This window comes from Salmo salar, unplaced genomic scaffold (assembly GCF_905237065.1).
Source record: "Salmo salar unplaced genomic scaffold, Ssal_v3.1, whole genome shotgun sequence".
Taxonomy (NCBI): Eukaryota; Metazoa; Chordata; class Actinopteri; order Salmoniformes; family Salmonidae; genus Salmo; species Salmo salar.
Window position 1 is genome coordinate 103,253 of NW_025547963.1, and position 25,599 is coordinate 128,851.

Sequence of the window (25,599 nt, forward strand, 5' to 3'; positions counted from 1 at the left end):
TTGAGGAAAATCATTTATTTAGTTCTATATGCTACAAAGACAAAAGCAATATCTTACCAAGGTTAATTGAAAAATAATTGTTTTGCACGAAACAACCACAATAAAACAAAAGGCCACATTAGTTTCATGTTTAAATAAAATAACAATTTGTCTCCACTACTATAGAGACCAAAATGGGAAAATAAAGTAAATAATGCTAGTAATTGAATTCTCCTCTCTTGTATGTTTTCTAACTCTGTAACATGTAAAGGTATAACATTATACTGAACCTGTAACAGTAATGCCTGAACCACAACACCTATCAGTTTATCTGTATAGACATGAAAAGTTAAGGCATTTACAATGTATCAAACATAATGCTGTACAGTATATGACCAGTATATGACTGATGTTAAAGGACAGCTGCTGAATGAATAATACAACACACATTATATTAAAACACATTCCAATCAGAATAATACATGTATCAGTTAATAGATCACATTTGATCAAATGCCACTATTGTTCCAGCAGGTGGAGCTACAATGTAACATCATACAGCATTGTGACTCACAGTTCTATATTAGAATTCCATGAGTTCCATTCTGATGGTTGTTATGGTGATCAGGGGATCTCAGCCTCACTCTTCTTCAACATGATCACCTGTTCAACACAGATGTAGTTCATCAGTGTGGCCATGTATTTACTTATCCAATACAGAACCACTTAGAAATGTACATCATATCAGATGATTTACTAGTCAATTCTTTGCTACGAAGAATCCTATCAAATTATTTCGAATGAGGCTCCTGCTTATGTCCAGTTCTCCCTTATCAATACCGGAGCTATTTACTAATTATCAATACCAGGGCTATTTACTCATAATGTCCAGCTCTCCCAGGGTAGCCCAGTGGTTAGAGTGTTGGACTAGTAACCGAAAGGTTGCAAGTTCGAATCCCCGAGCTGACAAGGTACATCTGTCGTTCTGCCCCTGAACAAGGCAGTTAACACACTGTTCCTAGGCCGTCATTGAAAATAAGAATTTGTTCTTAATGGACCCACCCATAACCACATTCTTACTCTGGACCTGGTTATCACCAAGGGGCTTTCTTCTGTGTGCCCTCGTCTCCTGCCTCTCTGGGAATGCCCTGGAGTGGCCAACGCCGTATGGGGGGAAGGAGAAGCGCTTCCGGGCAGTTTCCGGGTAGAGCGGCGGGTGAACGTCTTGTCCACATTAGGCAGGGGACGAGGAGCGCACAGGAGTTCCCTTTGGACTTTCGGACCCTGGCCGCCGGTTGGTTAACATGCTGGCTACCCGCGGACATCCAGATCGGGCTCTGTCCATCCCCCAGCAAACTCTCCTACGCCCATGGATCTGGGTGGTGCTGTACTTAGGGCAACCGGAGGAGGGGCCGGTCCATGCACCATCTGTGGCTGCACAGGGCACACTGCCGGTCGTTGCTGGGGAGGTTCCTCTGGGAGTCGAGGCAGCAGGCAGGGCACTCTCGTGTCACCCCAGGTGAGTCGGCACCAGGCTCACACAGAGCCCTCTGTTGCAGACATGTTTCTGTATATACATTTTCCTGAGTTTTCCCCGCATTCCCAGCAAAAGACTCTCGTATATTCAAGCACAGCTTGGAACTTTATTGACAGATCATTTGCCCATAGTTTAGGGACCCCTATTGTTCCAGTGGATATGCCCTTCCCAATTCACGCCCTAGATAGTCGACCATTAGGGTCAGGGCTAATTAGGGAGGCCACCGCTCCACTGGACATGGTGACGCAGGAGGGTCACAAGGAGAGAATCAGTCTCTTCCTTATTGATTCTCCTGCGTTTCCCGTGGTGCTGGGCCTACCCTGGTTGGCCTGTCATGACCCCACTATTTCGTGGCAACGGGGTGGTCACGAAAGTGCTCCAGGAGGTGTTTAGGGGTTTCCGTCGGTGCTACTATGGTGGAAAGTCCAGACCAGGTCTCCACCGTGCGCATCCCCTCTGAATATGCCGATTTGGACCTCGCCTTCTATAAGAAGAAGGCGACTCAATTACCACCCCATCGACGGGGGGATTGTGAGATACATTTCCTGGTAGACGCAGCACTTCCCAGGAGTCACGTGTATCCCCTGTCACAGGAGGAGACGGTGGCTATGGAAACACATGTCTCCGAATCCCTGGGGCAGGGGTACATTCGGCCCTCCACTTCACCTGCCTCCTCGAGTTTCTTTTTTGTGAAGAAGGATGGAGGTCTGCGCCCGTGTATTGACTATCGAGGTATCAACCAGATCACTGTAAGGTACAGTTACCCGCTATCTCTCATAGCCAGTGCGATTGAGTCAATGCACGGGGCACGCTTCTTCACCAAATTGGATCTCAGGAGCGCTTACAACCTGGTGTGTATCCGGGAGGGAGACGAGTGGAAGATGGCTTTCAGTACCACCTCAGGGCACTATGAGTACCTCGTCATGCCGTATTGGTTGATGAATGCTCCATCAGTCTTCCAGGCCTTTGTAGATGAGATTTTCAAGGACCTGCACAGACAGGGTGCAGTGGTGTATATTGATGACATCCTGATATACTCCGCTACATGTGCCGAGCATGTGTCCCTGGTGCGCAGGGTGCTTGGTCGACTGCTGGAGCATAACCTGTACGTCAAGGCTGAGAACTGTCTGTTCATCCAGCAGTCCGTCTCCTTCCTAGGGTACCGCATTTCCACTTCAGGGGTGGAGATGGAGAGCGACCGCATTTCAGCCGTGCGTAATTGGCCGACTCCCACCACGGTAAAGGAAGTGCAGCGGTTTCTAACGTTTTCCAACTACTACCGGAGGTTTATCCGGGGTTTTGGTCAGGTAGCGGCTCCCATTACCTCACTGCTGAAGGGGGGACCGGTGCGATTGCGGTGGTCGGCTGAGGCGGACAGGGCTTTTGGTCACCTGAGGGCTCTGTTTACCTCGGCTCCTGTGCTGGCTCATCCGGATCCCTCTTTAACCTGTTAGGGCTAGGGGGCAGTATTGACCCGGCTGGATAAAAAAACATACCCGATTTAATCTGGTTACCACTCCTACCCAGTAACTAGAATATGCATATACTTATTACATATGGATAGAAAACACCCTAAATTTTCTAAAACTGTTTGAATGGTGTCTGTGAGTATAACAGAACTCATTTGGCAGGCAAAACCCTGAGACATTTTCTGACAGGAAGTGGATACCTGATGTGTTGTATTACCTTTAAACCTATCCCATTGAAAAACACAGGGGCTGAGGAATATTTTGGCACTTCCTATTGCTTCCACTAGATGTCACCAGCCTTTACAAAGTGTTTTGAGTCTTCTGGAGGGAGATCTGACCGAACAAGAGCCATGGAACGATGATGGCCCATTAGACACCTGGCGCGAGTTCATGTTGGGTACCCTCGTTCCAATACGTTATAAAAGAGTATGCATTCGTCCACCTTGAATATTATTCATGTTCTGGTTAAAAAAGGCCCTAATGATTTATGCTATACAACGTTTGACATGTTTGAACGAACGTAAATATATTTTTTCCCCTCGTTCATGACGAGAAGTCCGGCTGGCTTAGATCATGTGCTAACAAGACGGAGATTTTTGGACATAAATGATGAGCTTTTTTGAACAAAAATACATTCGTTATGGACCTGTGGTACCTGGAAGTGACATCTGATGAAGAGAATCAAAGGTAATGGATTATTTACATAGTATTTTCGATTTTCGATCTCCCCAACATGACGTCTAGTCTGTATCGCAACGCGTATTTTTCTGGGCGCAGTCCTCAGATTATTGCAAAGTGTGATTTCCCAGTAAGGTTATTTTTAAATCTGGCAAGTTGATTGCGTTCAAGAGATGTAAATCTATAATTCTTTAAATGACAATATAATATTTTACCAATGTTTTCTAATTTTAATTATTTAATTTGTGACACTGACTTGACTGCCGGTTATTGGAGGGAAACGATTTCCTCAACATCAATGCCATAGTAAAACGCTGTTTTTGGATATAAATATGAACTTGATAGAACTAAAAATGCATGCATTGTCTAACATAATGTCCTAGGAGTGTCATCTGATGGAGATTGTAAAAGGTTAGTGCATCATTTTAGCTGGTTTTATGGTTTTGGTGACCCTGTCTTTGAATTGACAAAACATTACACACAACTCTTGTAAATGTACTGTCCTAACATACTCTAAATTTATGCTTTCGCCGTAAAACCTTTTTGAAATCGTAAAACGTGGTTAGATTAAGGAGATGTTTATCTTTCAAAGGGTGTAAAATAGTTGTATGTTTGAAAAATTTGAATTTTGACATTTATTTGGATTCAAATTTGCCGATCTTGAAATGCACCTGCTGTTGATGGAGTGCATCACGGGTGGCACGCTAGCGTCCCACCTAGCCCATAGAGGTTAATGTTCATAGTGGAGGTGGACGCGTCCGAGGCTGGGATAGGAGCCGTGCTCTCTCAGCGCTCAGGTACGCCACCAATGCTCCGCCCCTGTGCCTTCTTTTCGAAGAAGCTCAGCCCGGCGGAGCGAAACTATGATGTGGGGGACCGGGAGCTGTTGGCTGTTGTCAAGGCCTTGAAGGCATGGAGACATTGGCTTGAGAGGGCTAAACACCCTTTTCTCATCTGGACTGACCACCGCAATCTGGAGTACATCCGGGCAGCAAGGAGACTAAACCCAGGCAAGGTGGGCCATATTTTTTTTACCCGTTTTGTTTTCACCCTATCCTACAGACCAGGTTCCCAGAACGCGAAGGCAAACGCACTGTCCCGGATGTATGACACAGAGGAGCGGCCCATGGATCACACCCCCCATACTCCCGGCCTCTTGCCTGGTAGTGTGGGAGCTGGCCGCGGACATCGAACGGGCGTTATGTACAGAGCCCACTCCCCTCCAATGTCCAGCTGGGCGTCTGTACTGGTTTTATGTCTGCTGTCTGCGACCGTTTGATCTATTGGGCCCACATGTCACCCCCATCTTGTCATCTGGGCATTGGTCGGACAGTGCGCTGTCTTAGTGGGAAGTACTGGTTGTCCACTTTGGCTAAGGACGTGAGGGTTTATGTTTCCTCCTGCTCGGTGTGCGCCCAGTGCAAGGCCCCTAGGCACCTGCCCAGAGGGAAGTCACAACCCCTACCCGTTCCACAACGGCCGTGGTCTCACCTGTCGGTGGATTTCCAAACGGATCTTCCTCCCTCACAGGGTAACACCACGATCCTGGTCGTGGTGGGTTGGTTTTCTAAGTCCTGCCGCCTCCTCCCTCTGTCCGGTCTCCCTGCGGCCCTACAGACTGCGGAGGCCCTGTTTACACACGTCTTCCGGCACTAGGACATATTATTTGATCGAGGTCCCCAGTTCACGTCAAGAGTTTGGAGGGCATTCATGGAACGTCTGGGGGTCTCAGTCAGCCTTACCTCGGGTTTTCACCCCGAGAGTAACTGGCAGGTGGAGAGAGTGAACCAGGATGTGGGAAGGTTTCTGCGGTCTTATTGCCAGGACCGGCCGGGGGAGTGGGCGGCATTCGTGCCCTGGGCAGAGGCGGCCCAGAACTCGCTCCGCCACTCCTCCACTAACCTCTCCCCCTTCCAGTGCGTACTGGGGTACCAGCCGGTTCTTGCGCCTTGGCATCAGAGCCAGATCGAGGCTCCTGCGGTGGACGACTGGTTTAGGCGCTCTGAGGAGACGTGGGACGAAACTCATGTGCACCTTCAGCGGGCCGTGAGGTGCCATAAAACCAGCACAGACCGCCACCGCAGTGAGGCCCCGATGTTCGCACCAGGGGACCGGGTCTGGCTCTCGACCCGAAACCTGCCCCTCCGCCTGCCCTGCCGGAAGCTGGGTCCGTGGTTTGTGGGGCCATTCAAAGTCCTGAGGAGAATAAACGAGGTGTGTTACAGTCTACAGCTCCCCCCGATTATCATATTAACCCCTCGTTTCATGTGTCTCTCCTCAGGCCGGTGGTGGCTGGTCCGCTCCAGGAATCTGAGGTGCGGGAGGTTCCTTCGCCCCCTCTGGACATCGAGGGGGCTCGGTCGTATGCAGTTCGGTCCATACTGGACTTGAGGCGTTGGGCGATGGGCCTTCAGTACCTCGTGGAGTGGGTGGGGTACGGTCCGGAGGAGAGATACTGGGTGCCGGTGGAGGACGTGTTAGACCCATCAATGCTACGGGAGTTCTACCGTCTCCATCCGGATCGCCCTGCGCCTCGCCCTCCGGGTCGTCCCCGAGGTCGGTGTTGGCACACTGCTGGAGCTGCGCATCAAGGGGGGGGTACTGTCATGACTTCTGCCGTCGGTCCCTCTCCTTGTTCGGGAGGCGTTCGATGTCACCGGTCTTCTAGCCATCGCCGATCCATCTTTCATTTTCCTTTTGTTTAGTCTTTGTTTTTTACACACCTGGTTTCATTCCCCAATTACATGTTCATGTACTTAAATACTTGGAGGGCTCACAACTTCTTCCAGCTAAATCAAGACAAGACTGAAGTACTTATTGTTGGATCTAGAGAGAGAATCTGGCCGCACATTTTAATTCACAGGCAACAAAGATAAAACACCAGGTAAAAAGCCTAGGTGTTATTTAAGTTTCTGTACTCAATTCCGAATCACACATTATGAAAGTGACCAAAATAGCTTTTTACCACCTGAGGAACATTGCCAAGGTGCGGCAGTTTCTCACTCAGGCTGATACAGAGAGACTCATCCATGCTTTTACTAAAAGCAGGCTTGACTACTGTAATGCTTTCCTGTCTGGTCTACCCAAGAAAGCTTTTGGTAAACTGCAAAACATACAGAATGCTGCAGGGTACTGACCAAGACCAGACAGAACACATTACACCGGTTTTAAGGTCTCTGTACTGTAAAACATACAGAATGCTGCAGGGTACTGACATAGAACAGACAGAGAACACATTACACCGGTTTTAAGGTCTCTGTACTGTAAAACATACAGAATGCTGCAGGGTACTGACCAAGACCAGACAGAGAACACATTACACCGGTTTTAAGGTCTCTGACCAAGACCAGACAGAGAACACACATTACACCGGTTTTAAGGTCTCTGTACTGTAAAACATGCAGAATGCTGCAGGGTACTGACCAAGACCAGACAGAGAACACATTACACTGGTTTTAAGGTCTCTGCACTGGCTGCCTGTGAGTTTTAGAATTCATGTTAATATTCTTCTATTGGTTTTTAAATCAACCCACGATTGTGCACCCCAATACATATCAGACATGCTTTTAAGTTATGTACCCAGTAGGTCCCTCAGGTCCTCTGGCCTTTTAACTATCCCAAAGCCCAGGACCAAGAGGCATGGAGAGGCAGCCTTTAGTTACTATGCCCCCAGCCTTTAGTTACTATGCCCCCAGCCTTTAGTTACTATGCCCCCAGCCTTTAGTTACTATGCCCCCAGCCTTTAGTTACTATGCCCCCAGCCTTTAGTTATTATGCCCCCAGCCTTTAGTTACTATGGCCCCAGCCTTTAGTTACTATGGGCCCCCAGCCTTTAGTTACTATGCCCCCAGCCTTTAGTTACTATGGGCCCCCAGCCTTTAGTTACTATGCCCCCAGCCTTTAGTTACTATGCCCCCAGCCTTTAGTTACTATGCCCCCAGCCTCTGGAATAGCCAGAGAACCTGAGGGGGGCTGAAACTGTGGACATTTTTAAAAGAGATCTTAAAACACATTGTTATAGGTTTTTTAGTTGTTCAGTTTTTATTGTTGTTCTTTTAATTTTTTATGTTTGCTGTGTAGTCAATATTTCAGCTTTTATTTGAATTGTTTTTATTTGTTTTTTCATGTGAAGCACATTGTGTTGCAATCCATGTCTGAAATGTGCTGTATAAATAGCGCTAGATTTAATTGGATTTGATCTCAATCTCTCTCTATCTCATTTACAGACATGTAACACACAACACAACCTCACAATGCTACATGCTACATGCTAGTTACTGACAGATACAAGACCTCTGGGTGCAGTGGGTTGGATGTTATACTGACAGATACAAGGCCTCTTGATATAGTGGGTTGGGTGTTATACTGACAGATACAAGACCTCTGGGTGCAGTGGGTTGGGTGTTATACTGACAGATACAAGACCTCTGGGTGCAGTGGGTTGGGTGTTATACTGACAGATACAAGACCTCTGGGTGCAGTGGGTTGGATGTTATACTGACAGATACAAGGCCTCTTGATATAGTGGGTTGGGTGTTATACTGACAGATACAAGACCTCTGGGTGTAGTGGGTTGGGTGTTATACTGACAGATACAAGGCCTCTGGTTGTAAAAAGGAGACAGATCATTTGTACATTAGGGTTAGTGATACAGTGATATGGACCTACCTCAGTCTGTACATTAGGGTTAGTGATACAGTGATCTGGACCTACCTCAGTCTGTACATCAGGGTTAGTGATACAGTGATCTGGACCTACCTCAGTCTGTACATTAGGGTTAGTGATACAGTGATATGGACCTACCTCAGTCTGTACATTAGGGTTAGTGATACAGTGATATGGACCTACCTCAGTCTGTACATTAGGGTTAGTGATACAGTGATCTGGACCTACCTCAGTCTGTACATTAGGGTTAGTGATACAGTGATCTGGACCTACCTCAGTCTGTACATTAGGGTTAGTGATACAGTGATCTGGACCTACCTCAGTCTGTACATTAGGGTTAGTGATACAGTGATATGGACCTACCTCAGTCTGTACATTAGGGTTAGTGATACAGTGATCTGGACCTACCTCAGTCTGTACATTAGGGTTAGTGATACAGTGATATGGACCTACCTCAGTCTGTACATTAGGGTTAGTGATACAGTGATCTGGACCTACCTCAGTCTGTACATTAGGGTTAGTGATACAGTGATCTGGACCTACCTCAGTCTGTACATTACGTCCCTGGATCCAGATACAGCTCTACCTAAAGTACACACAGATTACATTTATTAAAATGGCAATATGTAACTTTTTGAGCAACCCAACAAAATCCACATAGAAATGTGTTATAGATCTGTCATACTGCTTTAAAGCCAATCTAAGTAGCGGTAGATATTTTTCACGTGAGCTATTTCTATGCTTCCCATTCTTCAGATTTGTTTTTGCGACTATTACAAAGAGCTGAAACAACAGTATTTTTGGTTATAGAAAACACAGTGGTTTAGATGGTACAATGTTTATCTACACTAAACACAGTGGTTTAGATGGAACAATGATTATCTAAACTATAAACATTGCTTCTTAGGTAAATCTGAACAAAAAGTGAGTTAATTATTTTTCATGCCAGAATGAAACATTCTAAAACAGAGAGGTGCCGGGTCCTGTTTCAGCAGGTATCTGAGTATAGAGAGGTGCCGGGGACTGTTCCAGCAGGTATCTGAGTATAGAGAGGTGCCGGGTCCTGTTTCAGCAGGTATCTGAGTATAGAGAGGTGCCGGGTCCTGTTCCAGCAGGTATCTGAGTATAGAGAGGTGCCGGGTCCTGTTCCAGCAGGTATCTGAGTATAGAGAGGTGCCGGGTCCTGTTCCAGCAGGTATCTGAGTATAGAGAGGTGCCGGGTCCTGTTCCAGCAGGTATCTGAGTATAGAGAGGTGCGGGTCCTGTTCCAGCAGGTATCTGAGTATAGAGAGGTGCCGGGTCCTGTTCCAGCAGGTATCTGAGTATAGAGAGGTGCCGGGTCCTGTTCCAGCAGGTATCTGAGTATAGAGAGGTGCCGGGTCCTGTTCCAGCAGGTATCTGAGTATAGAGAGGTGCCGGGTCCTCTTCCAGCAGGTATCTGAGTATAGAGAGGTGCCGGGTCCTGTTCCATCAGGTATCTGAGTATAGAGAGGTGCCGGGTTCTGTTCCAGCAGGTATCTGAGTATAGAGAGGTGCCGGGTCCTGTTCCAGCAGGTATCTGAATATAGAGAGGTGCCGGGTCCTGTTTCAGCAGGTTTCTGAGTATAGAGAGGTGCCGGGTCCTGTTCCAGCAGGTATCTGAGTATAGAGAGGTGCCGCGTCCTGTTCCAGCAGGTATCTGAGTATAGAGAGGTGCCGCGTCCTGTTCCAGCAGGTATCTGAGTATAGAGAGGTGCCGGGTCCTGTTCCAGCAGGTATCTGAGTATCTACACTGGACTATCTAACTTTGTCACAGAAACTGAAATTAGGTGAACTACTAGAGTTTTAGCATAGTGCATCTTTAACTCTAAATGACTACCGACACAGTGGCACAGATGTAGGAAGAAATCCTCTTATCACTGCAGAAACTGATGGGTGGTGCTGAGCCCTCTGGCACAAATGGCTGCCATGATCTCTACTTTTCATCATCATCATTAAGCTGTCTGTCTGTCTGTCTGTCTGTCTGTCTGTCTGTCTGTCTGTCTGTCTGTCTGTCTGTCTGTCTGTCTGTCTGTCTGTCTGTCTGTCTGTCTGTCTGTCTGGAACGACCTTCTGACCTGTATCTCTGTCTGTCTGTCTTCACTGCTGAGTATCCAGGGTCTGGAACGACGTTCTCTGAAAGAAACACATAAGCAGGTTACAACTAGTGACATGTTAAAAAACACGAAAAAAAACATATTATTTTCTTCAGAAAAATGAGGAGAGTGTTGTTGGTCTCTCCCTTCTTCCTACCTCTCCTCCTGTTGTGTTGTCTCTTCTCTGTATAGTTGATGTCAGCATAGGTCACATCACCTGGACCAGATCCACCTGGAACTAAACACAGGAGAGAGAGAGGATATTAACACAGACTGGACCAGATCCACCTGGAACTAAACACAGGAGAGAGAGAGGATATTAACACAGACTGGACCAGATCCACCTGGAACTAAACACAGGAGAGAGAGAGAGGATATTAACACAGACTGGACCAGATCCACCTGGAACTAAACACAGGAGAGAGAGAGGATATTAACACAGACTGGACCAGATCCACCTGGAACTAAACACAGGAGAGAGAGAGAGGATATTAACACAGACTGGACCAGATCCACCTGGAACTAAACACAGGAGAGAGAGAGGATATTAACACAGACTGGACCAGATCCACCTGGAACTAAACACAGGAGAGAGAGAGGATATTAACACAGACTGGACCAGATCCACCTGGAACTAAACACAGGAGAGAGAGAGGACATTAACACAGACTGGACCAGATCCACCTGGAACTAAACACAGGAGAGAGAGGATATTAACACAGACTGGACCAGATCCACCTGGAACTAAACACAGGAGAGAGAGAGAGGATATTAACACAGACTGGACCAGATCCACCTGGAACTAAACACAGGAGTGAGAGAGGATATTAACACAGACTGGACCAGATCCACCTGGAACTAAACACAGGAGAGAGAGAGGATATTAACACAGACTGGACCAGCTGAGAGAGGATAGTCTGAGTGTTGTACAGTATTACAGTACCTGTGGTGTTATAGTGTTATTCAGTATTACAGTACCTGTGGTGTTATACAGTATTACAGTAACTGTGGTGTTATAGTGTTATACAGTACTACAGTACCTGTGGTGTTATAGTGTTGTACAGTATTACTGTACCTGTGGTGTTATACAGTATTACAGTACCTGTGGTGTTATAGTGTTATACAGTATTACAGTACCTGTGGTGTTATAGTGTTATACAGTATTACAGTACCTGTGGTGTTATAGTGTTATACAGTACTACAGTACCTGTGGTGTTATAGTGTTATACAGTACTACAGTACCTGTGGTGTTATAGTGTTGTACAGTATTACTGTACCTGTGGTGTTATACAGTATTACAGTACCTGTGGTGTTATAGTGTTATACAGTATTACAGTACCTGTGGTGTTATAGTGTTATACAGTATTACAGTACCTGTGGTGTTATACAGTATTACAGTACCTGTGGTGTTATAGTGTTATACAGTATTACAGTACCTGTGGTGTTATAGTGTTATACAGTACATTTACATTTACATTTACATTTAAGTCATTTAGCAGACGCTCTTATCCAGAGCGACTTACAAAATGGTGCATTCACCTTATGATATCCAGTGGAACAACCACTTTACAATAGTGCATCTAAATCTTTTAAGGGGGGGGGTGTTAGAAGGATTACTTTATCCTATCCCAGGTATTCCTTGAAGAGGTGGGGTTTCAGGTGTCTCCGGAAGGTGGTGATTGACTCCGCTGTCCTGGCGTCGTGAGGGAGCTTGTTCCACCATTGGTGTGCCAGAGCAGCGAACAGTTTTGACTGGGCTGAGCGGGAACTGTGCTTCCTCAGAGGTAGGGGGGCCAACAGGCCAGTGGTGGATGAACGCAGTGCCCTTGTTTGGGTGTAGGGCCTGATCAGAGCCTGAAGGTATGGAGGTGCCGTTCCCTTCACAGCTCCGTAGGCAATCACCATGGTCTTGTAGCGGATGCGAGCTTCAACTGGAAGCCAGTGGAGAGAGCGGAGGAGCGGTACTGCAGTACCTGTGGTGTTATACAGTATTACAGTACCTGTAGTGTTGTACAGTATTACAGTACCTGTGGTGTTATAGTGTTATACAGTACTGCAGTACCTGTGGTGTTATACAGTATTACAGTACCTGTGGTGTTATCGTGTTATACAGTATTACAGTACCTGTGGTGTTATAGTGTTATACAGTACTACAGTACCTGTGGTGTTATAGTGTTATACAGTACCTGTGGTGTTATAGTGTTATACAGTATTACAGTACCTGTGGTGTTATAGTGTTATTCAGTATTACAGTACCTGTGGTGTTATAGTGTTATACAGTATTACAGTAGCTGTGGTGTTATAGTGTTATACAGTACTACAGTACCTGTGGTGTTATAGTGTTATACAGTATAACAGTACCTGTGGTCTTATAGTGTTATACAGTACTACAGTACCTGTGGTGTTATAGTGTTATACAGTATTACAGTACCTGTGGTGTTATAGTGTTATACAGTATTACAGTACCTGTGGTGTTATAGTGTTATACAGTATTACAGTACCTGTGGTGTTATACAGTATTACAGTACCTGTGGTGTTATAGTGTTATTCAGTATTACAGTACCTGTGGTGTTATAGTGTTATACAGTATTACAGTAGCTGTGGTGTTATAGTGTTATACAGTACTACAGTACCTGTGGTGTTATAGTGTTATTCAGTACTACAGTACCTGTGGTGTTATAGTGTTATACAGTACTACAGTACCTGTGGTGTTATAGTGTTATACAGTATTACAGTACCTGTGGTGTTATAGTGTTATTCAGTACTACAGTACCTGTGGTGTTATAGTGTTATACAGTATTACAGTACCTGTGGTGTTGGAGGTCTTCACTGCAGAGTAGACTGGATCAGCTCCTGTAGACTTCTCTGGAGGAGACGAGACAATGGGTTAAAGACATAAAGACACTGTACTGTGTGTGTGTATGTGTGTGTGTGTGTGTGTGTGTGTGTGTGTGTGTGTGTGTGTGTGTGTGTGTGTGTGTGTGTGTGTACGTACCTCTCCTTCTCCTGGGTTCTGGGTCCTGTTTGATTCTAACGTCAGGATAGGTAACATCTCTGGGTTCAGCTGCTACATATTTGATCCTCTTGCAGAACAGGACCAGTAGAATGATCAGAGAGATGGAGAGAACAGCCACCAACCCAGAGACAGACAGAGGGAGGAGGAGAGAGGAGGGGAGGAGAGAGGTAGAGCCCCCATCTTGAAAAACACAAGAGAAAACAACAGTAAAAAGTTATAAACAAACTGATTAATATTATCTTAGACAGTACCAGTCAAAAGTTTGGACACAACTACTCATGCAAGGGTTTTTCTTTTTTTAACTATTTTCTACATCGGCATTCTCTTAACCAGATTCACGAGGTAGTCACCTGGAATGCATTTCAATTAACAGGTGCGCCTTATTAAAAGTTAATTTGTGGAATTTCTCTTCATTGTGCGTTTGAGCCAATCAGTTGTGTTGTGACAAGGTAGAGTTGGTATAGAGAAGATTGCCCTATTTGGTAAAATACCAAGTCCATATTATTGTCACGACACCGACGGATGGTGGCGCAGAGGTATTTAGGGGCTGCGTCCCTATTTTGGACGTCTAATAAGGGTTTTGGTATCTGTTTGGCGCCCTGCCCTGCCGTGTTTGGACTTTCTTTATTTTTGTGCATACGGATTAAAAGTCTGTTCAAGAATTTACTGTCTCCTGCGCTTGACTCTACCTCTCCTGCTTCCTTGAGCCAGCCCTAACAAATATGGCAAAAAACAGCTCAAATAAGCAACGAGAAACGACAGTCCATCAATACTTTAAGACATGAAGGTCAAATCTGGAATTTTTTTCAAGAACTTTGAAAGATTCTTCAAGTGGAGTTGCAAAAACCATCAAGCGCAATGATGAAACTGGCTCTCATGAGGACCGCCACAGGAAAGAAAGACAGAGTTCCCTTTGCTGCAGAGGATGAGTTCATTAGTTATCAGCCTCAGAAATTGACAATTAACTGCACCTCAGATTGCATCCTAAATAAATGCTTCACAGAGGTCAAGTAACAGACACATCTCAACATCAACTGTTCAGAGGAGACTGTGTGAATCAGGCCTTCATGGTCGAATTGCTGCAAAGAAACCACTACTAAAGGACACCAATAATAAGAAGAGACTTGCTTGGACCAAAAAACACGAGCAATGGACATTAGACCTGTGAAAATCTGTCCTTTGGTCTGATGAGTCCAAATTTGACATTTTTGTGAGACGCAAATTAGTTGAACAGATGATCTCCGCATGTGTATTTCCCACCGTGAAGCATGGAGGAGGAGGTGTGATGGTGTGGGGGTGCTTTGCTGGTGACATTGTCTGTGATTTATCTAGAATTCAAGGCACACTTAACCAGCATGGCTACCACAGCATTCTGCAGCGATACGCTTAGTGGGACTATCATTTGTTTTTCAACAGGACAATGACATAAAGCACACCTCCAGGCTGTGTAAGAAGGAGAGTGATGGAGTGCTGCATCAGATGACCTGGCCTCCACAATCACCCAACCTCAACCCAACTGAGATGGTTTGGGATGAGTTGGACCGCAGAGTGAAGAAAAAGCTGCCAACAAGTGCCCAGCATATGTGGGAACTCCTTCAAGACTGTTGGAAAAGCATTCCTCAAGAAACTGGTTGAGAGAATGCCGAGAGTGTGCAAAGCTGTCATAAAGGCAAAGAGTGGCTACTTTGAAGAATCTCAAATATAAATATATTTTGATTTGTTTAACACTTTTTGGTTACTACATGATTCCATGTGTTATTTCATAATTGTGATGTCTTCACTATATCTCCAATGTAGAAAATAGTAAAAAATAAAGAAAAACCCTTGAATGAGTGGGTGTGTCCAAACTTTTGACTGGTACTGTATGTACTGCGTCTAATGACCAAGCGAGATTACAAGAACACAAATTATTATGAATGTAACGTCTCAAACTTAACAGTGTAAAGAAGAACCAAATAATCTGAATGTCAAAGTTTGTCATATTCTCACCTGTCACAGTCATCCAGCTCTCTGGTGAATCTCCTTTCGAGTTGTAACACTTGTAGAGTCCTTCATCTGACTTGGATACTGCAGGGATGGTCATCTCTCCTGTAGTCTCAGCCCTGATGAGGGATCCATCTTTGTAGAAAACAGCTGTGAGGTCAGAGGGAGTTTCCTGATATCTGCAGCGCAGAGTCACAGAATCTCCCTCAGTCACAGGAAGGGCAGGGCTCTCCAGGATCACAGCTCCAGCTGTATATAATATATAAACATCATATATAAACAGGTCTCTCCAGGATCACAGCACCAGCTGTATATAATATATAAACATCATATATAAACAGGTCTCTCCAGGATCACAGCACCTGCTGTATATAATATATAAACATCATATATAAACAGGTCTCTCCAGGATCACAGCTCCAGCTGTATATAATATATAAACATCATATATAAACAGGTCTCTCTAGGATCACAGCTCCAGCTGTATATAATATATAAACATCATATATAAACAGGTCTCTCCAGGATCACAGCTCCAGCTGTATATAATATATAAACATCATATATTAACATAACATCAGCTATCTGAAACCAGATGAACCACTAAACACTATAATGTTAGTAGATGGTGTTTGTGGACATACCATGTACTGTGATGTTGACAGCATTGCTGTGTTCTCCAGAACCAGACTCACACCAGTACAATCCACTGTCTGATGGTGTTAGTGACACATTGCATGAAGACCCTTGTTGTTTTCCCCAGTCAGTATGACACTCTGAAAGGATTCCTCTCGTTGTGTTCCTCACCACTCTCCATCTAGCAGAGTTCCCCTGAACCTCACAGCTCAGAGAGACAGACTCATATTCAAAGAACTGAGATCTGTCAGGACTGAGACTCAGAGATGCTTGGTTAGAGAGAACTGAGAGAGAGAAAGTCTGATCTGAGAGACACACAGAGAGAGAAAAAAGAGAGGGATGTAGAGAGAGAGATACATAGAGAGGGTCAGTCTGATATCTGTACTATTGTAATATATTCCAGAGCTGGGTCTGTATCACATCTGAGTTAAACATTGATTTGTTCTACCAGTCTACACCAGATTCAATGAGACCCTTTCTGCCCTTTGTCAGGTCTCTCCAGGATCACAGCTCCAGCTGTATACAATATATAAACATCATATATAAACAGGTCTCTCCAGGATCACAGCTCCAGCTGTATACAATATATAAACATCATATATAAACAGGTCTCTCCAGGATCACAGCTCCAGCTGTATATAATATATAAACATCATATATAAACAGGTCTCTCCAGGATCACAGCTCCAGCTGTATATAATATATAAACATCATATATAAACAGGTCTCTCCAGGATCACAGCTCCAGCTGTATATAATATATAAACATCATATATAAACAGGTCTCTCCAGGATCACAGCACCAGCTGTATATAATATATAAACATCATATATAAACATAACATCAGCTATCAGAAACCAGATGAACCACTAAACACTATAATGTTAGTAGATGGTGTTTGTGGACATACCATCATATTCAAAGAACTGAGATCTGTCAGGACTGACGCTCAGAGAGGCTGGAGGAGAGAGATCTAAGATCTAAGAGAGAGAGAGAAAGGGAGAGAGAGAGAAGAGAGCGATGAAGCCTGTGAGCTGCATTGGAACAGAGATGCTGAAACACAGCAGAGAGAGGCTATTCTCTAGCTGTTTAACCTGGTGATGAGGGTAGGCTACTAGGATACTATCCTGAGATCTGGAGACAAGGCTTTATATTCTAACAGAGATGCTGAAACAGAGACAGTAGATCTAGCTGGTCTGTCATAATATAACAGAGACAGTAGATCTAGCTGGTCATAATATAATAGAGACAGTAGATCTAGCTGGTCTGTCATAATATAATAGAGACAGTAGATCTAGCTGGTCATAATATAATAGAGACAGTAGATCTAGCTGGTCTGTCATAATATAATAGAGACAGTAGATCTAGCTGGTCTGTCATAATATAATAGAGACAGTAGATCTAGCTGGTCTGTCATAATATAATAGAGACAGTAGATCTAGCTGGTCTGTCATAATATAATAGAGACAGTAGATCTAGCTGGTCTGTCATAATATAATAGAGACAGTAGATCTAGCTGGTCTGTCATAATATAATAGAGACAGTAGATCTTTCTCCAGATTATGTCCTGGTCTCCAGACAGAAGGGAGGGAGAGAGCCAGTTGGTGTCTGACTTTATTTTTTATATTTAACCTCTATTTAATTAGGCAAGTCAGATTAGAACAACATGTAATTTACAATGACATCCTAGGAATATTTGTTCAGTGGCAGAACGACAGACTTTTACCTTCTCAGCTCGGTGATTCAATCCACCAACCTTTCGGTAACTAGTCCAGTGCTCTAACCGCTAGGCTACCTGCCGCCCCAGACTATCACTGCCCCTTTTGTTGTATTGTAGTCCTGATCACTTCCCTATTGTTGTACTGTAGACCTGATCACTGCCCTATTGTTGTACTGTAGACCTGATCACTGCCCTATTGTTGTACTGTAGACCTTATCACTGCACTATTGTAGTACTGAAGACCTGATCACTGCCCTATTGTTGTACTGCAGACCTGATCACTGCCCTATTGTTGTACTGTAGACCTGATTAGTGACACCCCCACAGGGTTGGAGTTATAGTCATTATGTAGCTATATGAGTCTGTATGGAGTTATAGTCATTATGTAGCTATATGAGTCTGTATGGAGTTATAGTCATTATGTAGCCATAGAGTTGTGGAGTTATAGTCATTATGTAGCTATATGAGTCTGTATCTCACATCACAGAGTAACACTTTCTACCCTGTGATGTGTTGCAGGTGAGAGCAGCTAGAACAAGTGGAGATCCATTATGGAACATTATTTACTAAGAGAATAAGGACTGGAGACATGAAGAACCAATGAAGAGACCAGGAAGAAATGATACTATTATAGAACAGGTGATGAATATAGAGAGATGTTACTATTATAGAACAGGTGATGAATATAGATAAATGTTACTATTATAGAACAGGTGATGAATATAGAGAAATGTTACTATTATAGAACAGGTGATGAATATAGAGAAATGTTACTATTATAGAACAGGTGATGAATATAGATAAATGTTACTATTATAGAACAGGTGATGAATATAGATAAATGTTACTATTATAGAACAGGTGATGAATATAGATAAATGTTACTATTATAGAACAGGTGATGAATACAGATAAATGTACTCACCTCCACCTTGTCCGAGGCTACAGTATACCAGTGTACTCAACAGCACTGAAACACACAGAGAGAACTATCACTATGGTACATGATGTAAACACTGAAACACACAGAGAGAACTATCACTATGGTACATGATGTAAACACTGAAACACACAGAGAGAACTATCACTATGGTACGTGATCTAAACACTGAAACACACAGAGAGAACTATCACTATGGTACATGATGTAAACACTGAAACACACAGAGAGAACTATCACTATGGTACGTGATGTAAACACTGAAACACACAGAGAGAACTATCACTATGGTACATGATGTAAACACTGAAACACACAGAGAGAACTGTCACTATGGTACATGATGTAAACACTGTAACACACAGAGAGAACTATCACTATGGTACATGATGTAAACACTGAAACACACAGAGAGAACTATCACTATGGTACATGATGTAAACACTGTAACACACAGAGAGAACTATCACTATGGTACATGATGTAAACACTGAAACACACAGAGAGAACTATCACTATGGTACATGATGTAAACACTGAAATACACAGAGAGAACTATCACTATGGTACATGATGTAAACACTGAAACACACAGAGAGAAATATCACTATGGTACATGATAGTGATAGTTATAGATATATAGATATATATTAAACCTTAATCTGAAGGTAACCCATGGTAACCCATACAAATGAATCGAAGTATGGAGGTATATATAGATATTAACCTTCATCTGAAGGTAACCCATACAAATGAATGGAAGTATGGATATATATATATATATATATATAATATATAGATATTAAACCTTCATTTTATTTTTTATTTTCTTATTTCACCTTTATTTAACCAGGTAAGCTAGTTGAGAACAAGTTCTCATTTACAAGTGTGACCTGGCCAAGATAAAGCAAAGCAGTGCGACACAAACAACAACACAGAGTTACACATGGAATAAACAAACGTACAGTCAACGTACAGTCAATAACACAAAATAAAAAAGTGTATATATACAGTGTGTGCAAATTAGGTAAGATAACCTCTTACATCTAGACGTTCCGCTAGCGGAACACCTGCTCCAATATCTAATGATAGGCGTGGCGCGAATTACAAATTCCTCAAAAATCCAAAAACTTCCATTTTTCAAACATATGACTATTTCACACCATTTTAAAGACAAGACTCTCCTTTATCTAACCACACTGTCCGATTTCAAAAAGGCTTTACAGCGAAAGCAAAACATTAGATTATGTCAGCAGAGTACCCAGCCAGAAATAATCAGACACCCATTTTTCAAGCTAGCATATAATGTCACAAAAAACAAAACCACAGCTAAATGCAGCACTAACCTTTGATGATCTTCATCAGATGACACGCCTAGGACATTATGTTATACAATACATGCATGTTTTGTTCAATCAAGTTCATATTTATATCAAAAAACAGCTTTTTACATTAGCATGTGACGTTCAGAACTAGCATTCCCACCGAACACTTCCGGTGAATTTACTAAATTACTCACGATAAATGTTCACAAAAAACATAACAATTATTTTAAGAATTATAGATACAGACCTCCTTTATGCAATCGAGGTGTCCAATTTTAAAATAGCTTTTTGGTGAAAGCACATTTTGCAATATTCTGAGTAGATAGCTCGCCATCACAGGCTAGCTATTTTGACACCGACCAAGTTTGACCCTCACCAAACTCAGATTTACTATAAGAAAAATTGGATTACCTTTGCTGTTCTTCGTCAGAAGGCACTCCCAGGTCTCCTACTTCAATAACAAATGTTGGTTTGGTTAAAAATAATCCGTAGTTATATCCAAATAGCGGCGTTTTGTTCGTGCGTTCAAGACACTATCCAAAGGGTGACGAAGGGTTACGCGCCCGACGTGTTTCGTGACAAAAAAATTCTAAATATTCCATTAAAGTACTTCAAAGCATGTCAACCGCTGTTTAAAATCAATTTTTATGCTATTTTTCTCGTAAAAAAGCGATAATATTCCGACCGGGAGTCGTTGTTTTCATTCAAAGACGATAGAATAAAAACATGGTGTCGCCTCGTGCACGCGCCTCCAGTCTCTGTTCTCTGATCGACCACTATCTAAATGCTCTACTGTTTGTGTTTTTCAGCCAGGGCCTGCAAAGACATCATTCAGCTTTTTGCCGCCTTCTGAGAGCCTATGGGAGCCGTAGGACGTGTCACGTTACAGCAAAGAGCCTCAGTTTTAAATAAAGAGAGTGTAGAAGCCCAAGAAATGGTCAGAGACGGCACTTCCTGTAAGGAATCTACTCAGGTTTTGGCCTGCCAAATGAGTTCTGTTATACTCACAGACACCATTCAAACAGTTTTAGAAACTTTGGAGTGTTTTCTATCCAAAGCTAATAATTATATGCATATTCTAGTTTCTGGGCAGGAGTAATAATCAGATTAAATCAGGTAAGTTTTTTATCCGGCCGTGAAAATACTGCCCCCTATCCATAACAGGATAAGGTAGGTTAGGCAATAAATAGGCCATAGTGGTGAGATAATTACAATTTAGCAATTAAACACTGGAGTGATAGAGACTGGAGTGATAGATGTGCAGAAGATGAATGTGCAAGTAGAGATACTGGGGTGCAAAAATAAAAAATAACAGTATGGGGTGCAGTGATCTGTGAGCTGCTCTGACAGCTGGTGCTTAAAGCTAGTGAGGGAGATATGAGTCTCCAGCTTCAGTGATTTTTGCAATTCGTTCCAGTCATTGGCAGCAGAGAACTGGAAGGAAAGGCGCCCAAAGGAGGAATTGGTTTTGGGGGTGACCAGTGAAATATACCTGATGGAGCACGTGCTACGGGTGGGTGCTGCTCTGGTGACCAGTGAGCTGAGATAAGGCAGGGCTTTACCTAGCAAAGACTTATAGATGGAGTCAGTGGGTTTGGCGACGAATATGAAGCGAGGGCCAGCCAATGAGAGCATATAGGTCACAGTGGTGGGTAGTATATGCGGCTTTGGTGACAAAACAGATGGCACTGTGATAGACTACATCCAATTTGTTGAGTAGAGTGTTGGAGGCTATTTTGTAAATGACATCGCTGAAGTCAAGGATCGGTAGGATAGTCAGTTTTACGAGGGTATGTTTGGCAGCATGAGTGAAGAATGCTTTGTTGCGAAATAGGAAGCCGATTCTAGATTTCAATTTTGCATTGGAGATGCTTAATGTGAGTTTGGAAGGAGAGTTTACAGTCTAACCTGACACCTAGGTATTTGTAGATGTCCACATATTCTAAGTCAGAACCGTCCAGAGTAGTGATGCTGGGCGGGCGGGCAGGTGCTGGTAGCGATTTGTTGAAGAGCATGCATTTAGTTTTACTTGCATTATGAGCAGTTGGAGGCCACGGAAGGAGAGTTGTATGGCATTGAAGCTCATCTGGAGGTTAGTTAACACAGTGTCCAAAGAAGGGCCAGAAGTATACAGAATGGTATCGTCTCCGTAGAGGTGGATCAGAGAATCACCAGCAGCAAGAGCAACATCATTGATGTACACAGAGAAAAGAGTCAGCCCGAGAATTTGACCCTGTGGCACCCCATAGAGACTGCCAGAGGTTCGGACAACAGGCCCTCCGATTTGACACACTGAACTCTGTCTGAGAAGTAGTTGGTGAACCAGGCGAGGCAGTCATTTGAGAGACCAAGGCTGTTGAGTCTGCTGATAAGAATGTGGTAATTGACAGAGTCGAAAGTCTTGGCCATGTCGATGAGTACAGCTGCACAGTATTGTCTCTTATCGATGGAGGTTATGATATCGTTTAGGACCTTGAGCGTGGCTGAGGTGCGCCCATGACCAGCTCGGAAACCAGATTACATAGCAGAGAAGGTACGGTGGGATTTGAAATGGTCGGTGATCTGTTTGTTAACTTAGCTTTCGAATACCTTAGAAAGGCAGGGTAGGATAGATATAGGTCTGTAGCAGTTTGTGTTTAGAGTGTCTCCCCCTTTGAAGAGGGGGATGACCGCGGCAGCTTTCCAATCTTTGGGAATCTCAGACGTTACGAAAGAGAGGTTGAACAGGCTAGTAATAGGGGTTGCAACAATTTCGGCTGATAATTTTAGAAAGAGAGGGTCCAGATTGTCTAGTCCTGCTGATTTGTAGGGGTCCAGATTTTGCAGCTCTTTCAGAACATCAGCTATCTGGATCTGGGTAAAGGAGAATAGGGAGGAGGCTTGGGCAAGTTGCTGTGGGGGTGTACGGCTGTTGACCAGGGTAGGGGTGGCCAGGTGGAAAATATGGCAAGCCGTAGAAAAATGCTTATTGAAGTTCTCAATTATCATGGATTTATCAGTGGTGACAGTGTTTCCTAGCCTCAGTGCAGTGGACAGCTGGGAAGAGGTGCTCTTATTCTCCATGGACTTTACAGTGTCCCAGAACTTTTTGGACTTTGTGCTGCAGGATGCACATTTCTGTTTGAAAAAGCTAGCCTTTGCTTTCCTATCTGCCTGTGTAAATTGGTTCCTAACTTCCCTGAAAAGGAATATCACATATCACAGGGCCTATTCGATTCTAATGCAGTATGCCACAGGATGTTTTTGTGCTGTTCAAGTGCAGTCAAGTCTGGATTGAACCACGGGCTATATCTGTTCCTGGTTCTACACTTTTTCAGTGGGGCATGCTTATTTACGATTGTGAGGAAAGCACTTTTAAAGAATAACCAGGCATCTTCTACTGACGGAATGACGTCTGAAGGTAACCCATGGTAACCCATACAAATGAATGGAAGTATGGAGATATATATAGATATTAAACCTTCATCTGAAGGTAACCCATACAAATGAAGTGAATATACAAATATATTTCCTTATCTTTCTTATATCTCGTAGATACGAGACACTATCCTAAACCTTATTCCTTAAACCTTAAATGAAAAAAAATTTTACTGTATTTTTTGCCATTTCTGAATGTGTTATTAAATGCACAGGTGTAGTAGTAGTAGTACAGGCCAAATTAAATATTTCATCAAATCATATTTATTTAAAAAAATATACAGACTGTTTGGCCATAATGACCATCGTTATGTTTGGAGGAAAAAGGGGAGGCTTGCAAGCCGAATAACACCATCCCAACCGTGAAGCACGGGGTTGGCAGCATCATGTTGTGGGGGTGCTTTGCTGCACCAGTGTGCACTTCACAAAATAGATGGCATCATGAGGAATGAAAAATGATGTGGATATATTGAAGCAACATCTCAAGACACCAGTAAGGAAGTTAAAGCTTGGTAGCAAATGGGTCTTCCAAATGGACAATGACCCCAAGCATTCTTCCAAAGTTGTGGCAAAATGGCTTAAGGACAACAAAGTTAAGGTATTGGGGTGGCCATCACAAAGCCCTGACCTCAATCCTATAGAAAATGTCTGGGTAGAATTAAAAAAATGTGTGCGAGCAAGAAGGCCTACAAACCTGACTCAGTTACACCAGCTCTGTCAGGAGGAATGGGCCAAAGTTCACCCAACTTATTGTGGGAAGCTTGTGGAAGGCTACCCGAAACATTTGACCCAAGTTAAACAAATTAAAGGCAACGCTACCAAATACTAATTGAGTGTATGTAAACTTCTAACCCACTGGAAATGTGATGAAAGAAATAAAACCTGAAAAAATCATTCTCTCTACGATTATTCTGACATTTCACATTCCTAAAATGAAGTTGTGATCCTAACTGACCTAAGACAGGGAATTTTTACTAGGATTGAATGTCAGGAGTAGTGAAAAACTGAGTTTATATGTACTTGGCTAAAGTGTATGTAAACTTCTGACTTATTGATAATAGACAAAATAGATATTCAACTATACATATGATAAACTATTTAGATATTAAACTATTTAGATATTAAACCATATTGATATTAATCCATATAGATATTAAACCATATAGATATTAATCTATATAGATATTAATCTATATATATATTAACATATACAGATATTAAACTATACATATATTAAACTACATAGATATTAAACTATACAGATATTAGACTATATATATATATATATATATTAAATTATGTTGATATTAAACCATACAGATATTAAACTATACAGATATTAAACTATTTAGAAATTAAACTATATAGATATTAAACTATATAGATATTAAACTATATATATTAAATATTATAGATATTAAACCATACACATTTTAAAATATATAGATATTAAACTATATAGATATTAAACCATATATATATTAAATATTATAGATTTTAAACCATACACATTTTAAACTATATAGATATTAAACCATACAGATATTAAAGTTTACAGATATTAAACCATATAGATTTACAGATATTAAACCATACAGATATTACAATTATATCTAGACATTAAACCATTTAGATAATATTCAACTCACAGAGTAGAAGACAGGTGCGTTCCATCTCAACGTGTCGATCACTAACTGTATCTAAACTCTAGTGACTTGTAGCCTGTCCATCCCCCCACCCACCCACCTCTCCTCTCTAACCATCTATACTTCCTCTTGAGAAGGACTGAGAGGTATGAAAGATGTGTGTGACAGAATGAGGGGCCCTAGAGAGGAGAGATACACAGAAAGAGAGAGAGATAGAGAGGGAGAGAAAGAGAGAGAAAGAGAGAGAGAAACACAGAGAGAGAGGTAGAGAGAGATAAATAGATATATATAGAAGAGAGGGACAGAGAGAGAGAGAGAGAGAGAGAGAGAGAGATGGAGAGAGGGAGAGAGAGAGACAGACAGACTCTCTCTCTCTCTCTCTCTCTCTCTCTCTCTCTGTCTCCCTCTCGCACACACACTTGCTGTCTTGATCTCTGATTGCTCGGCTATGAAAAGCCAACTGACATTTACTC

General features: G+C 42.9%; 1 protein-coding gene across 1 annotated transcript; it reads right to left on the minus strand.

Moving 5' to 3' along the window:
* On the minus strand, positions 1 to 25,264 carry LOC123732533 (Fc receptor-like protein 5). The gene is made up of 11 exons (XM_045711749.1): positions 25,130 to 25,264; positions 18,724 to 18,768; positions 16,989 to 17,051; positions 16,086 to 16,382; positions 15,448 to 15,690; positions 13,438 to 13,638; positions 13,251 to 13,307; positions 10,600 to 10,680; positions 10,425 to 10,482; positions 8,872 to 8,914; positions 1 to 642 (listed from the first exon to the last, which is right to left on the minus strand). Exons 1-10 carry the CDS (start codon positions 25,152 to 25,154, stop codon positions 8,911 to 8,913), a joined length of 1,074 nt encoding a protein of 357 aa, XP_045567705.1. The 5' UTR covers positions 25,155 to 25,264; the 3' UTR covers positions 1 to 642; positions 8,872 to 8,910.
* Between the last annotated feature and the right edge of the window lie 335 nt (positions 25,265 to 25,599).

Bases quoted from the DNA above. Each gene is read 5' to 3' on its own strand.
- LOC123732533 (XM_045711749.1), bottom strand. From the start codon at position 25,154: ATGGAACGCACCTGTCTTCTACTCT. The intron at 18,769-25,129 runs GTGAGTTGAATA...TGTGTGTTTCAG, and splicing joins ACGCACCTGTCTTCTACTCT to TGCTGTTGAGTACACTGGTA. The intron at 17,052-18,723 runs GTGAGTACATTT...CTTAGATCTTAG, and splicing joins TAGCCTCGGACAAGGTGGAG to ATCTCTCTCCTCCAGCCTCT.